This window comes from Artibeus jamaicensis, unplaced genomic scaffold (assembly GCF_021234435.1).
Source record: "Artibeus jamaicensis isolate MK-2021 breed Jamaican fruit bat unplaced genomic scaffold, CSHL_Jam_final contig_387, whole genome shotgun sequence".
Classification (NCBI taxonomy): Eukaryota; Metazoa; Chordata; class Mammalia; order Chiroptera; family Phyllostomidae; genus Artibeus; species Artibeus jamaicensis.
The window spans coordinates 7206404-7220215 of NW_026521812.1; the positions used below are offsets into that span (position 1 = coordinate 7206404).

At 37.6% G+C, this 13812-nt stretch overlaps 1 protein-coding gene across 5 annotated transcripts in view; it reads right to left on the reverse strand.

Moving 5' to 3' along the window:
* The window catches only part of LAMA2 (laminin subunit alpha 2), a 511376-nt gene that overhangs the window by 181342 nt on the left and 316222 nt on the right, over positions 1–13812 (reverse strand). For 3 of the 5 annotated variants that reach the window (XM_053664793.1, XM_053664792.1, XM_053664791.1), the window contains 3 exons: positions 13502–13713; positions 9197–9303; positions 3884–4064 (listed from right to left, as the gene is read on the reverse strand). In XM_053664793.1, the coding sequence (XP_053520768.1) occupies positions 3884–4064; positions 9197–9303; positions 13502–13713 (500 nt within the window). Of the gene's footprint in view, positions 1–3883; positions 4065–8215; positions 8480–9196; positions 9304–13501; positions 13714–13812 lie in introns of all 5 variants that reach the window. The other 2 variants (XM_053664790.1, XM_053664789.1) reach the window with 1 other exon arrangement.

The following is a 13812-nucleotide window of genomic DNA, read 5'->3' on the forward strand; positions in this document are numbered from 1 at the left end:
ATAAATTCTCTAAGTTGTTCTTTAATGGAATCATAACACTGACTTAATAAGACAACTGAGTAATTCGCTAGTTTTTTTTTGTTAAAATAAAATGTGTATCACATGGATAATACCCATATAAAAATAACGATAATAATTATAACAATAACAATAAACACTTACATGGCACTTATGTGCCAGGCATTCCTCTGAATATTGTATAGCCATTAATTCAACTAATTCTTGCAAATACCCAGCAAGGTACATACTGTTATTTTTTTATTTTTTATTTTTTAAAGATTTTATTTATTTTAGAAAGGGAACAGGGGGAGAAAGGCAGGGAGAAAGAGAGGGAGAGAAACATCATTGTGTGGCTGCCTCTTGAGCACCCTGCTCCAGGGACCCTGGCCCACAACCCAGGCATATGCCCTGAGTCAGAATCAAACCAGCTACCCTTTGGTTCACAGGCCGGCACTCAGTCCACTGAGCCAAACCAGCCAGGGCTTACTTTGTTTATTTAATAGATAAATTTTGCAGAGGGACAGGGAAACCAGGTAACTTAATTAACTTCACATAACTAGTTAACTGTGGTGCCACTGAATAAATTTAAGCTCTTTGGAGTAAGCCATGGTTTCAAAATAATGCTATCTTACCTATTTGGTTTTTGTTTTTTCTTCTGTTTTTATGGGTTAAATGCTACTAAGTCTGCATTTCTAAAACCTTCTCTATTTCAATATTTTAAATAATGTTTTTGGTATCTTTTATAATTTTTGGTAGTGGATATATTTGAATATATAGCACAATTTTATTAATTTCTATATGTGAAAATGTTAATTAAATTTAGATTAAAAAGCAGTACATTTTATTTTATTTTATTTAAGATGTCACTTACTTATTTTTAGAGAGAGGAGAAGAGAGAGAGAAAAAGAGGGAGAAAAACATCAGTGTGTGGTTGCCTCTCACACGCCCCTCACCAGGGACCTGGCCTGCAACCCAGGCGTGTGCCCTGACTGGGAATTGAACCGGCAACCTTTTGGTTTGTAGGCTGGTACTCAATCCACTGAGCCACAGCAGCCAGGATAAAAAACAGCATATTTTAAAATTCGGCTTTAGAATTTTTAGTATATACAGATATTGACTTAGAAATCACATGCAGAATTTTGGAGGGACTACAATGATAACATTTAGAATATTTATAATGGCTTAATTTATGATCAGAACTGTATACCATAGGTGTTTGAGAATAATTTCAAATATTATTCCCGATACTTCTCATGTAAATTTACTACAGTAGTCCATAAAAACGTCTTTAAAAAATCTTCCGAGGACTTCCACCAAGATGGAGGTGTAGGTGGAAGCACTGTACCATCTCCACAACCAAGTTTAAAAACAACAAAGTTTTAGCAACAAAAATGCAGCCAAACCATAGAAGATTGAACTATACAGAAGTCTGACAACAATGAACCCTTCGGCCAATCCAGTAAGAGGGACAGAGCCAGCAGCAGAGTTGGATCGGGCAGGAAAGATCCACTAGTCAGACCCGGGTAGGCGCGCACGACCCAGGTGCACCAGCAGCGGTGGGCAGATCCCAGGTGTGGAGTAGTGGGTGGACCCACTGAGGGCTGACCTCGGTCACACATTCATGCACAGATAAACCAGTGAAGGAGTGAGCAGTGAGATGGACCTCAAAGTCCCCAGTGGCAGGAGGCAGCAGAGGGGACCGCTATTGTCCTTCTCTGACCCTGCCCCCACATACAGCATCACAAACCAGCGACCTGGGTAGCCCCACCCTGGTGAACATCTAAGGTGCCTTTCTTCGTACGTAACAGGCATGAACAGATCAAAACATGGCTCAAGAACAACTCAGAGCCCCAGAGCCCATAAATCTAAGTGAACGAGAAATAGCCAAACTTTCAGATGCACAGTTCAAAACACTGGTGATCAGAATGCTCACAGAACTGGTTGATTTTAGTCACAAATTAGAGGAACATATGAAGGCTAAACTAAATGAAGTTAAGGGAAATGCACAGGAAACCAATAGTAATGGAAAGGAAAATGGGACTCAAATCAAAGGAATGGACTAGAAGGAGGAAAAAAATGACCAAACAGAAAAATATGAAGAAACAAGAATTCAAAAAAATGAGGAGAGGCTTAGGAACCTCCAGGACATCTTTAAACACTCCAACATCCAAATTATAGGGGTACCAGAAGGGGAAGAGGACCAGCCACCAGTGGAACACTTATTTGAACAAATAATAAAAGAGAACTTCCCCAATCTGGCAAAGGAAATAGACTTCCAGGAAATCCAGGAAGCTCAGAGAGTACCAAAGAAGTTGGACCCAAGAAGGAACACACCAAGGCACATCATCATTACATTAGCCAAGATTAAAATGAAGGAGAGAATCCTAGAAGCAGCAAGAGAGAGATAAGGGGACAGTCACCTACAAAGGAGTTCCCATCAGACTGTCAGTGGATTTCTCAAAAGAGACCTTACAGGCAAGAAGGGGCTGGAAAGAAGTATTCCAAGTCATGAAATCCAAAGACCTACATCCAAGATTGCTCTATCCAGCAAAGCTTTCATTTAGAATGGAAGGACAGATAAAGTGCTTCTCAGATAAGATCAAATTCAAGGAGTTCATCATTACTAAGCCCTTATTATATGAAATGTTAAAGGGACTTACCTAAGAAAAAGAAGATAAAAAAGATGAACAGTGAAAGGACAGCAAACTCACACTTATTAACAACCACACCTAAAACAAAAGCAAACTGAGAGGACAGCTAGATCAGGAGCAGAACCATAGAAATGAAGATCACATGGATGGTTAGCAACAGAGAGTGGGAGGAGAAGGGGGGAGAAGGTACAGAAAATAAGTAGCATAGATGGTAGGTAGAAAATAGATTGGGGGGAGGGCAAGAATAGTATGGGAAATATAGAATCTAAAGAACTTGAGAGACGTGGTCATAAACTAAAGGGGGGAAGAATGGTGGGGGAGAGGGTGTGCAGGATAGAGGGGAATGAAGGGGGAAATAGAACAACTGTAATGGCATAATAATCAAATATATTTAAAAAAATCTTCCCATGTACTTATCATGATAGGTGCTGAGAGTATAGGAGTATCATCAATATTGACTCAGTGAATTTAGTAAGCAAAGGTTAGTAGGTTGGAATAAGGGTCAGATCCTTATTAGTGGCACATAAATCAATGCTAATGTGCTAAGTAAAGACTTAATAGTTGAAAGTCTTTACTTTCAATTATTTGGCGCTAATTTCTACTCTTTGTACCAGGATTGTGAGAAGGCCGTGGCTGGACATAGAACACTGCTTGAGTGAATCATGTTAGAAATGCCTGCGTGCATTTTCCTATGAACTAAAAAATATCTGGAGCTGATCAGTTTCTTTCTCAGAATATCACAGTTTTCAAGACACATAAAAGTAGACACAAACATATTTTTTTGTACCACAAAAAGGCATTAAGTTCCCTGATCCTTCTACCAATTTTGCAATAGGAAAAGGGAAAGTTGAACTGTATTAGTCTTGGGATAGAGTTTACACTAAGACGACCTCGGCACCAGAAAAACTGAACATTTGACTTTCAAACTGCAGGATTTGGAGTGGCTGGCTGAAGAGAGGTCACAGTCAGGAAAAGACAGCAGAACTGGGGCCTGCTGATGCATTGGCATCAAGTACTTGTGAATTTAGTTATCGTTAGGGCAGTGTTGCAAATTGCAGTGTATTTTGTGGCTAATTTATTTAAAACAAATATATTTTTATTAGGTTAAATATTTTGTAGTATATATTTGTTATTGGATACCTCTCCTTTAATATCTGGGAACCCTGCCCAACAAACTTGCAAGACACCCTGGCCAGAGAGTGAAGGGGTAGGGTTTAGTCTGCATTGCACACCTGTGCATCCTCCTTCTTGGAAGTTGAAATGACCATGGGCGCAGTGGTCACACTTCTTTCCAGTCACTCCTGGCTGGCACCAACACTGACCACTGTCGTCACAGTCGAAAGATTTAGACCCAAAGGAATTGCAGTGGCAGGGGACACATCCTCCTGATGACTGTAGGCCAAAGGTTTCAGGCTGGCATTGGAAAGGAAAGAGGAACATTAAATTTAAATCAACTCATTCACTAGAGAACAAGATGCAGAGTACTAAAACATCAGGCAGGGGGAAAGGAGCCTAAGGGTTATGAAGGTTTCCTCACTGACATTATGACAACTGAGTTGTCATTCAAGCTAATTGAATGATTTTTATAATATCCAAAGAGAAAAGTTCAATTACTTTGAATTTCATCAACATAAAGGCAGAATTACGGCATTACAAGTCAGTCAGATATATTTCCACTAGCTTTTTCCTATACTTCCTAAGATTCTAACAGCAGTATGGAAATAAGCTATGGTTGGTCTTTTTATTTTCATTAAAATTTTTATTTGCCCAAAATCCTAATAATCTGCATTGATTACTTTCAGATCCTATGAACTCTTTCTACTTGGTAAAAATGATTTTAATGTTGTTACCTGCAGCCTAAAATTAAAATAAATTATTTCCTCTAATATTCAATCTAACATTTTTTACATATTCATAAATACTTCTAATAGTCACTACAGGGCTCACATCATAAATATAATTTGCAGCTTATGACTACACTGAGAAAATAATTGGTTTGACAAATATCTAGATTCTTGGGTTTTATCCTAACAATAGCAATTGATTTATGAAAACATACATCAAAGATTGGGTAAATAAAGGAAAACTTTTATAGTCTGATGAGTTATTTGTATGCATATCTCATCTATTTATAGCAATTAAATTGCTTTGGTCACGCTTTCATTACTAGCATTGGCTGACTTCCTTGAAATACATGTTATCAGACCTAGAGTGACTATAAAAAATGTTGATGGATTAAAAATTACTCCTATTAGAAAGTGGGAAGCACATATCCTGCTTAAAGTATATCAAGGTTATCCTTTTAAATATAAAGTATGTCACATGACCATAACATTTTAATTTAGCAAATCAGTCTCAGTAATTACTTTTTTCTAAAAAATAATTCCTATTTAGAAAGTCAAACTTAATAATTACTTCTTTGGGAGAAAATCTTGCTACTTAATGTGATCCACTCAAAGAGAAATGAAAAAGCTGCATTATGTATTTTTAACATTAATGTTAACATTATTAACAATGACTGGTAGAAAATTACACTAAAAATTATTCTTTTTAAATGTAGCTAAGAATAGCTTTGTATTTAAAATATAAAATAGGTTGAATAAGTTTGATAACCATTTTATTTAGTATTTACTGATGACTTTATTTTTATTTCTGGTTCTAGTTCAGATTTCACTACATGATTAAAGAAAGTGCATCAGTTCTAACAAATGGCCTACCACATGACATTAAAATTAAATTCAACTATATTAAAAACTTGTAATTTTTTTCAAAAAATAATTTAATGTAAATTCTAGATATCTGGCCTAGAGAAGTAACCAGAATTAGGAAAAATGGTTAAAATACAAGCATGCCCGTTACAATATTATTTATCATAATGAGAAACTATAGGAGCACTTGAATGTTCAATGTTAGAGAGAATATGAATGAACTAAATAGTAATACATTCATACTACAAAATGATATGCAATCATTAAATCCTGTTTTGAAGCAGATTTAATGACATGAATATGCTTAGCATATAGCATTGAGCAAAATTTCAGAAAGCAGAATAGAAAATTATATATACACTGTGATTCTAATTACATACCTATAATGACACACCTACCACTCAGATACACACAGATAGAAACATATATACATAATATAGTAAAATATTTTTAAAGTATCTGAATCACAGAAGTAGCACTTTGCATTTGTTTTTGTTTACTAAATATTCTTGATTTAGAAATCTGAATTATAGAGATAGTACTTTATATTCATCTTTATATCCTAAATTTTTCTTTATTTAGCATATTTACATACATGTATATACACTTATCTATTTTAATGGGCAAGTTAATAAAATATTAAGTAAACTTCTAAATCAGAGTTATTAACAAATTCCAAACTTGATCATACAAAGAAATGTACAAGAAGAAATGTCTATATCATACATTTCTATTTAAATGATGTAATTTTAAAGGCTAAATTATACCAAAGCAAAGACTACTAAATTTCAGTAATATAATTTTAACAAATTTAGTGTTCAAAAATGTATTTCAGAGACTAGAGAAATCCCCTGAAGTAAACAGATTTAAAGAGTAAATATTCCTTATCAGTAATCAAAATTAATGAGGTGAAACAAATATGGGAGAGAGTGCCAATTTCACTGGGAAGTTTGTTGAGCTCCCATAAACTATTCTTACTCAGGATAATAATAACAACTAGAACTTACATACTGTACTATATGCCAAGCACTGTTCTAAAGCCCTTCATAAATAGTAATTCATTTAATACTCAAGACAATTGGGAGATGAATAGAACCAGTTTTTTACAGAGTGGTGACACTGAGGCACAGAAAAATCAAGTAATTTGCCTAAGGTCACCAGCTTGCCCGTGGTGGAGTCAGGGTTCCCAATCAGCCAGCCTGCCTTCGGAGTCTGTGCGGTAACTCACACTTAACTGCCTCAAAGAAAATGTGGTCTGAGGACAGTACACTACTTTCTACAACGGTGCTGTAAGGTATGAAGGGGAAGGGCATGAATGAGAGTTGAATTTCTGATAAATTTACATACTGGAAACACTGTGATTAGTTACTACGCCTTTCTTTTTCTTTGTGTATGTATTTCTTATTCAAAAACATAATCTTGTGTGAAGATTTGTTCATTTAATAACAATAGTGTTAATGATACCTAGAATTTACAAGGAACTCTCTGTGTCTGCCTGGACTTTATGCACTGTTCTCAGGACTACCCTGAGACAGTCATGGAGGCGTCTGAACCGCTCTTCCTGCAAGGGAGCCTGCGATGAGGAGTGTCACTGATGGACACCTTCCAGCAACCATTCTTCTGGAGTTCATAGCAGGGCTGGCATCTTCCAGTCAATGAGTGATTGCAGTAAAGCACTAGAACCTTTTTCCCACTGGCCTGGCCAGGGATTGGGACTTGGGCAGAATGCACCAAATAAGGCTTTTCTACCCATTCTTCCCTTCCCTTTCTCCCTTCACATAGTCAGACCTGCACTGCAACATCAGGTTCCCTGCATACAGACATTAATATATTTTATTAATTATAAATTAAGATAGACATTAATATAGTTCCTCCTCCTTCCTCCTTCACAGACATTAATCTCTTGGCATCTGCCTCTTGGAAAACCCAAACAGATGCAATCCCTATGAAGGAGATTCTACAAGAGATGAAGACACGGAATTACAGGATGATTTAAGGGACTGTTTTGTAGCTAGAAGGGGTGAGGCTGCAATTTGACCTCAAGCAGTCTGAAACCGGAACTTGTTTTCTTAAAATGTCTCATTTTAAGAGAAAAAAAATGCTTTGCTTCTTTACTATGTACTTCATTCTCACTTTCTTCTGTCATCTACACTCAGCTTCCATGCAGGCTCTGATTTCACACTGGCAAGTCTTGTATCTGCTGCCCTGTGGATTGGCTGCAGAGCTAGCCTTCCCTCTCGCCTTCCTCTCTCCCTTCTTCCCAACATTTGTTTTGTTTTATCTGGTGATACAGGGGTGCCAAATTATGTAGCAGAAAATACACTTACTTACTTTGTGTACATTGTGCATTTACAGTACGTAAAATGTGTTTCTTGTTTTTGTTGCATCCTACATCAAAATTAGGGTGTGGACACGGAACAGGATCATTCACTATGCTGACACTGTCAGGTCAATGGGCTGAATTTTCTTGGGCAAGTTCACTTTCTTTGCTAGATTTCCCTTTTTTTGTTCATTCATAGAGGAGAGTTTGCTCCAATGATGCCTGAGGTCCTTTCTACTTCTCAGATTATAGGTTCCTACACACAATTTTTTCTTTGTTTTCTACACATGCATAGTTAATTGAAACTTTATTAATTTGAATACATTGTATTCAAGTTTATGAACTTGAATACACTTTTGCAAACATGGGTAGCTATTTTTAAAAGGCAAGGCTTCAGTCCAAAGCTGTCTTGTTTTGGCATTTGCAACTGGCACACTTAGCAACCATTTTTTGGTAAAATGGCATCAGGGATTGTCAGCCACAGCACACAGAGCATAACATGCCAGGCAAGAGCCATGCAGCGCTTCTGGGATTACCCGAGCTGCGGGCCAGTAGGCTCCCCGAGGGCACCCGCTGGAGCTGCTGGAACCCCACCTCTGGGGAGACCCCAGCACCGGCTGCGCTCTCCGTGGATGCTCCTCCTGTCGGTGCACCTGCCTGCCCAGGTTGCACTGTTTCCCTACGAAGCCTGATTTACAGACACATCTTCCTGCGGCATCACATTGTGGTGACACAGAGCCAATGGGACTGCAGTCACATAACACACAGAATCGTTTCTCTGGGTCCCACCACATATTCGACTTCAAAAGCCAAGAGAAACATAAAAACAAACAAAAGAAAGAGCATACAATATTATTCAACAGATAGAAGCAGACAACATTTTCATACTTCCAACAGAAAGGCCCGTGTGAAGGCATCTGAGAAATGCTTGTTTCTGTTTACCAGTCAAGAGTACCACAAATACAGAGTTATGTGAGAAGTGGTACAATTCCACTGCTCTCCCAGAGGAATTTCAAGGTCTTGCCCTGCTGAAAGGAAGGGCAATTTGTTCAAGAATAGAGAACAAGAGATTTTTATTACCGTTTCACTTTAGCAAAGGGATATACCTAAGAGCTACTGGAACTAACATCTAAATGATGGAACTAGAACAAACAGATTGCTGAAAGCAAAAGGTATGGCACATTTTACTGTGCCAAAACTGTAAAGGCAAAGGAAGGAATATTTTACTCTCTGTAGGCTGGAGAGCAAATTTTATCTTATTTGACTCAGAGACATCTGAAGGGCAGTAAATATCACACAAATTTACCGCCAAGGAAATATAGGTTGAAGGTCAAATGCTAGTGCACAAAGAATTTTGTTCCATTCTGAGAAGCCATTTCGATGATCACAGTAATTTCACATATAGAATTAGATGATCCCGAGCCTTTCTTTCAGTACACTAAGGTGGTGAATGTTATCGAAAGCTGATGAGACCGTTCAAGGCGGCAGTGACTCATTGCTTGGCTCCTGCTTCTTACCTTGCATCTGTCACACCGCTGGCCCAGCACGTTGGGTCTGCATTCGCACTGTCCGGTCCTCGTGTGGCAGATCTCGGAGAAGGAGCCGTTGGCGTTACAGTGACAAGCTATAAAGAGAAGAGAGATCAGTCACTGGGAAAAACGTTCTAACAGCCTTTGTAGGCTCATTACATAAAAATATCCCCAAGATGCTAACATGGGAAGGATCTTTTAGAATAGAATGTTTTCTGACTTGAGAGATGAGCTGTCAGGCATGATGCCATTTGATCCTTACAAGCCTACAAACTGTGCTAGTAATTCATGTAAAGATTTTGCGTAGTACCTGGCACATATATGGTACTGGAATATTACTCTCATCATTATTATCCCAACATTGAGAATGAAGACACTGAAATTCAAAGAGGTCATCACATGTATAAGGCCGCGGGATTGGTAGGGAATGTAGCTGAGTCTGGAACCTCAGTCCCCCAACTCCAGGTAAATGTTCTCTCAATCACCCCTCCATCTGTTTCACTTCTTTACAGATACATTTGTGTAACATTTGAGATACTATAAATCCCATTTTAAGTAATGCATATTGGCTTTATACCTAAAACAACCTTGAGATATTATCAAAATTAATAGCACCAACAGGATAATATTAATGCTATTATTAATAAAACTGCATTAATTACTTTTTAAGTTTAATATTTACTATGTGCCTGATTTGTGTTAAGCTCAAAATATGAGCTTGAGAAGAAATTAATATATGTGCACATATGTATACACACACATACACCTTTAAGATTAGAAAGTATGTAAGATAAAAACATTATTTCAAATGCACTAGGAATATAACATTAAAATTAAAAAAATAATTTTTAGTTTACAACTTCTATACTATCTCCAAAGATAAAAAAATACATTGGGTTTAAGTAAACATTTGCCATTTCTGTGTTATGAAGTTGGTCGATATTATTCTGAAACATGTATCAGTCTAAAAATTAAGTGGCCTTTTCACAAATGTAAGAGTGATTAATAGCTTGCTCAGTACTCTATGAGTATATTTTCAATGGTATATATTATTAATACCAGAATAAAAAATGTAAGGGGGAGATGATATGGGGATTTAGATCATTCATAGATGGTTTTGGTAAATGTTCTATAACATTTCACGTTTCTGGATACTTTGATCTAAGTATAACTTATGCATACAGTATAAACAACCACTCCATCAGCTGCCCATCCGTGACTGTCCACTTTGCAGCAGTGAGTGAGTGAGTGAGTGCGGAGGACCTGGCCCATCTGCAGCCTGTCATTTTCCACAGGCGGCAGCTCAGGGAGAGGCTCAGGGAGCCCCGACGAGGTACTGGGGTGTGAGACAAGGCTGAAGAGAATGTTTTCTTTAACTGTCCATCTCATTTGAACACAGGAATTACTGTACAGACTTGAATTTCTTTATGAAAGTTTCTAATGTATGTTACACATAAATGTTTTTAAATCTCAATAGTTTAGAATTTAGAAGCCACTTTTTCTTAGAGTGGGGAATGTAAGATTAAATTTACCAAAAGTTGTCATCCTAAAAATAATGAAAGTAATACAGATTTTTAAGTGGCATTTTTAAATGAAATGTGTGACATTAATGTCTTTCTTAATTAATGATTATTGACAACTTGAAAATAACAAAAGCAATATAAAATTTTAAGGGGCAGTCTTAAAGAAATATATGGCACTTAGATACTATATATAAGTGAAAAGCAAGACATATTTCTTTGCATTAGTGTACTTTTCATGGACAAATCTAGGAGAATCTAAAATAATGACTTTCCTTCTCTTGAGGGTTCCCATTGATGCACAGAAGAGGTATTATCTCTGTAGAAATTACCAAAATAGATAATAAATAAGTTTCTTATATTTTTAATCTTAATTACATACTGAGGAGCATTTAAAACCAGAGTCATGTCTATTGCTCATGGCAAGCGGTATGAAAACTGGTGATGATTCAAAAATATTTTCATACAATATTCTTCTATGTGTTCTTAAGGCTTCATGCCACAGCTGCCCGATTCACCAGACTTTCTGTCTGACCAAGGACAATGCAACTGCGGAGGACGCCATCTTAGCCGCTGCTTAGATGTCAGCCAACTGGCGATTCTGTGCAGTATCTTGTTTAAGGGAAGGATCTGCAGTTACTAATCTCTTGCAAACACCTGCCGACCTGCATTTCTGTCTTTATTCCCATAGAAATATTAAGGGCTTTTCTAACTCCTGACAGTGTAATTGGTGCTGAAAATAGTTTCACACCTAAGGTCTGCTTACATTCACTAATGTTCTGACCCTTAGGCGAGCCACTTTGAGATCTTATTTCCATTTCTGCCCAGAAGGTGTAACTACCTGACATCTGTCCTAGGACAACTGTAAAGGCCTAATGAAATAGTAGAGGTACATTTAGGTTGTGTGACATTTATCTAAAGTATTTCAGGAAAGCTTCAATGAAAGTATCATAATCAGAGATCCTGAGTCTAAGGTGATTTATAATTCCTGGCATAAAACAAATTTCTCTAGGGGAGAATTTTAAGAAATTTCAACAAGGTAACACGTGGCATTCTTGGTGAAGTGTTCCACGGAGACTATTCTGCATTGGAGATTCAGCTCTTTTAGACATTCTATCTTCAGACCAGTCTTGGGCAGTCATGGTTTAATGACCATTGTTGGTTTTGTTTCTGCCAATAAAGTCTTTAATAGTTACATGTTGTTGTTTTAAACAGAGTCATTTTTTTTACAAAGCAAAAAGGTAAAAGAAAAAAAAGTGAAAGGATCTCAGATTTTTGGAGGAACTTACTGGGACATAGAAAAACAGGTTCAATAAGCGATTAACACAGTCCTAAAATGAGCAAACCATGGATATTCGCGAACACCACAAACACTTCTGTCAAAAGGGCTGCCCCATGTGAGCACCCCAGGCACCAGGCAGCTCACTGGAGACTGTCTGCAGGATAGGTCTTAGACCCCACAGAAAACTAGGACCCTTTTTGTAAATGAAAAAATGAGTCTCGGTGAGGTCAAATGACTTGCCCTGGCTCACATACTAGAAAGCACAGATCCTCGATGATGTGTTCGAGTGGGACAATTTCTTAAGCTCCTTGTGATTTTACACAGAGGCCATAAACCCCCAGTGTTTGAAACTGAGCCTACTGAAAATCTGCCTTGAAAAATCATAGGTTTACAGATGATACTAATAAATGTCCACTGTTCCAGAGTGATTTGTGTTTGATTCAACAAACTGTCATCTTCAAATGACAAAAACCTGGCACTCATCTAACAAATCTATAAAGAGAGAGACACCTTTCTCATTGACATGGGCATCCTACCAGGTCTTCAGAGCTTACAAAAGACACAATAACAGAGACTAGATTTCCAGTGGTTTCTATATTTTTGCAGTTCCCGGGACTTCATGAAATGGTTGGAGAACCCCTTTCTTACCCAGTGCAGCTGGCAGAAGTAAGCTGTCGGGCTGGTACTTGTGCTGCTCAAGGATGATGACAACGGATGAAGCTGCCGACAGCAGTGTACAGCACTTGGGGGCTGACACAGACTAACATTCCGTGTCACTCTGCACAGCAAGGCCCCCCTTGCATAGTATATTAGCACCTTGTAAAGCTTTTGTAAACTCTTTAAAACCCTGTATAATAGAGCTAAGGAGGGAGAGATGAGGCAGGGATGTACTGACTAATAAGAATGAAGCCCTGTAATAGCTAACTCTGTGGAAGGATAACAGATAACATTCTATGTGTACTCCTAAGGTGAAGGTTAATGACTTAACAATTACAAATACCAGTGTGTAAAAACACTGGCAGAATTTTAACACCTATGATGAGATGTCAAAATGTGAGTTTTACATATGAGAAAAATACAGATTCACGACTACTGGTGGATACTAATAAAATAATATGGGCAGATAAATTTATGATTAAACTTGAAGTAAACAATAAAAAATAAGTAGGTCTTACCCATTTTCCAAATTCTTTTTTTTTTTTTGCTATGGACATAAGTTTATTTTAAAATCTTTGGTCCACATGCAAACAGAGATATATGTATCATTTGAAAAACAATGGTATTTCAACAATGCATCAGCTTTCAAACAATATACTATATCAGTTAGTAAAAAAATATTTTAGGATATGCAGACTCTGTGTATAGGCTGTGCATCTATCATACACGTATCACACATAATTTACTACTCTCCAATCCCACGCAAGAACTCATCAGCCACTTTGATGCACAATGCATCAATTCTGTCAGGGGCATCACTAGTTCAGGACTTACGTTGACAGTTCTTTGCATCAACTGCGTCTCCAAAATATCCATCAGCACAGAGCTCACAGTGCCGGCCTGTTGTACCTGGCTTACATATCAGACAGGCGCCAGACAAGCTGTCACAGCTGCCAGGGATGGAGAAGTCAAGGTTGTCATTGCACTGGCATGGCTGACATGATCCTCCACGCACAGAAGGTTGTCCAAAATAGCCTTCTGCACACCTAAGGTGAAAAATTTCATCAGTGAGTATTTGGGAGAAATTAATGAAACCCGTCGGGGTCATGGTTCTATAGTTTTCACACTACCTCTTTTCCAGGATA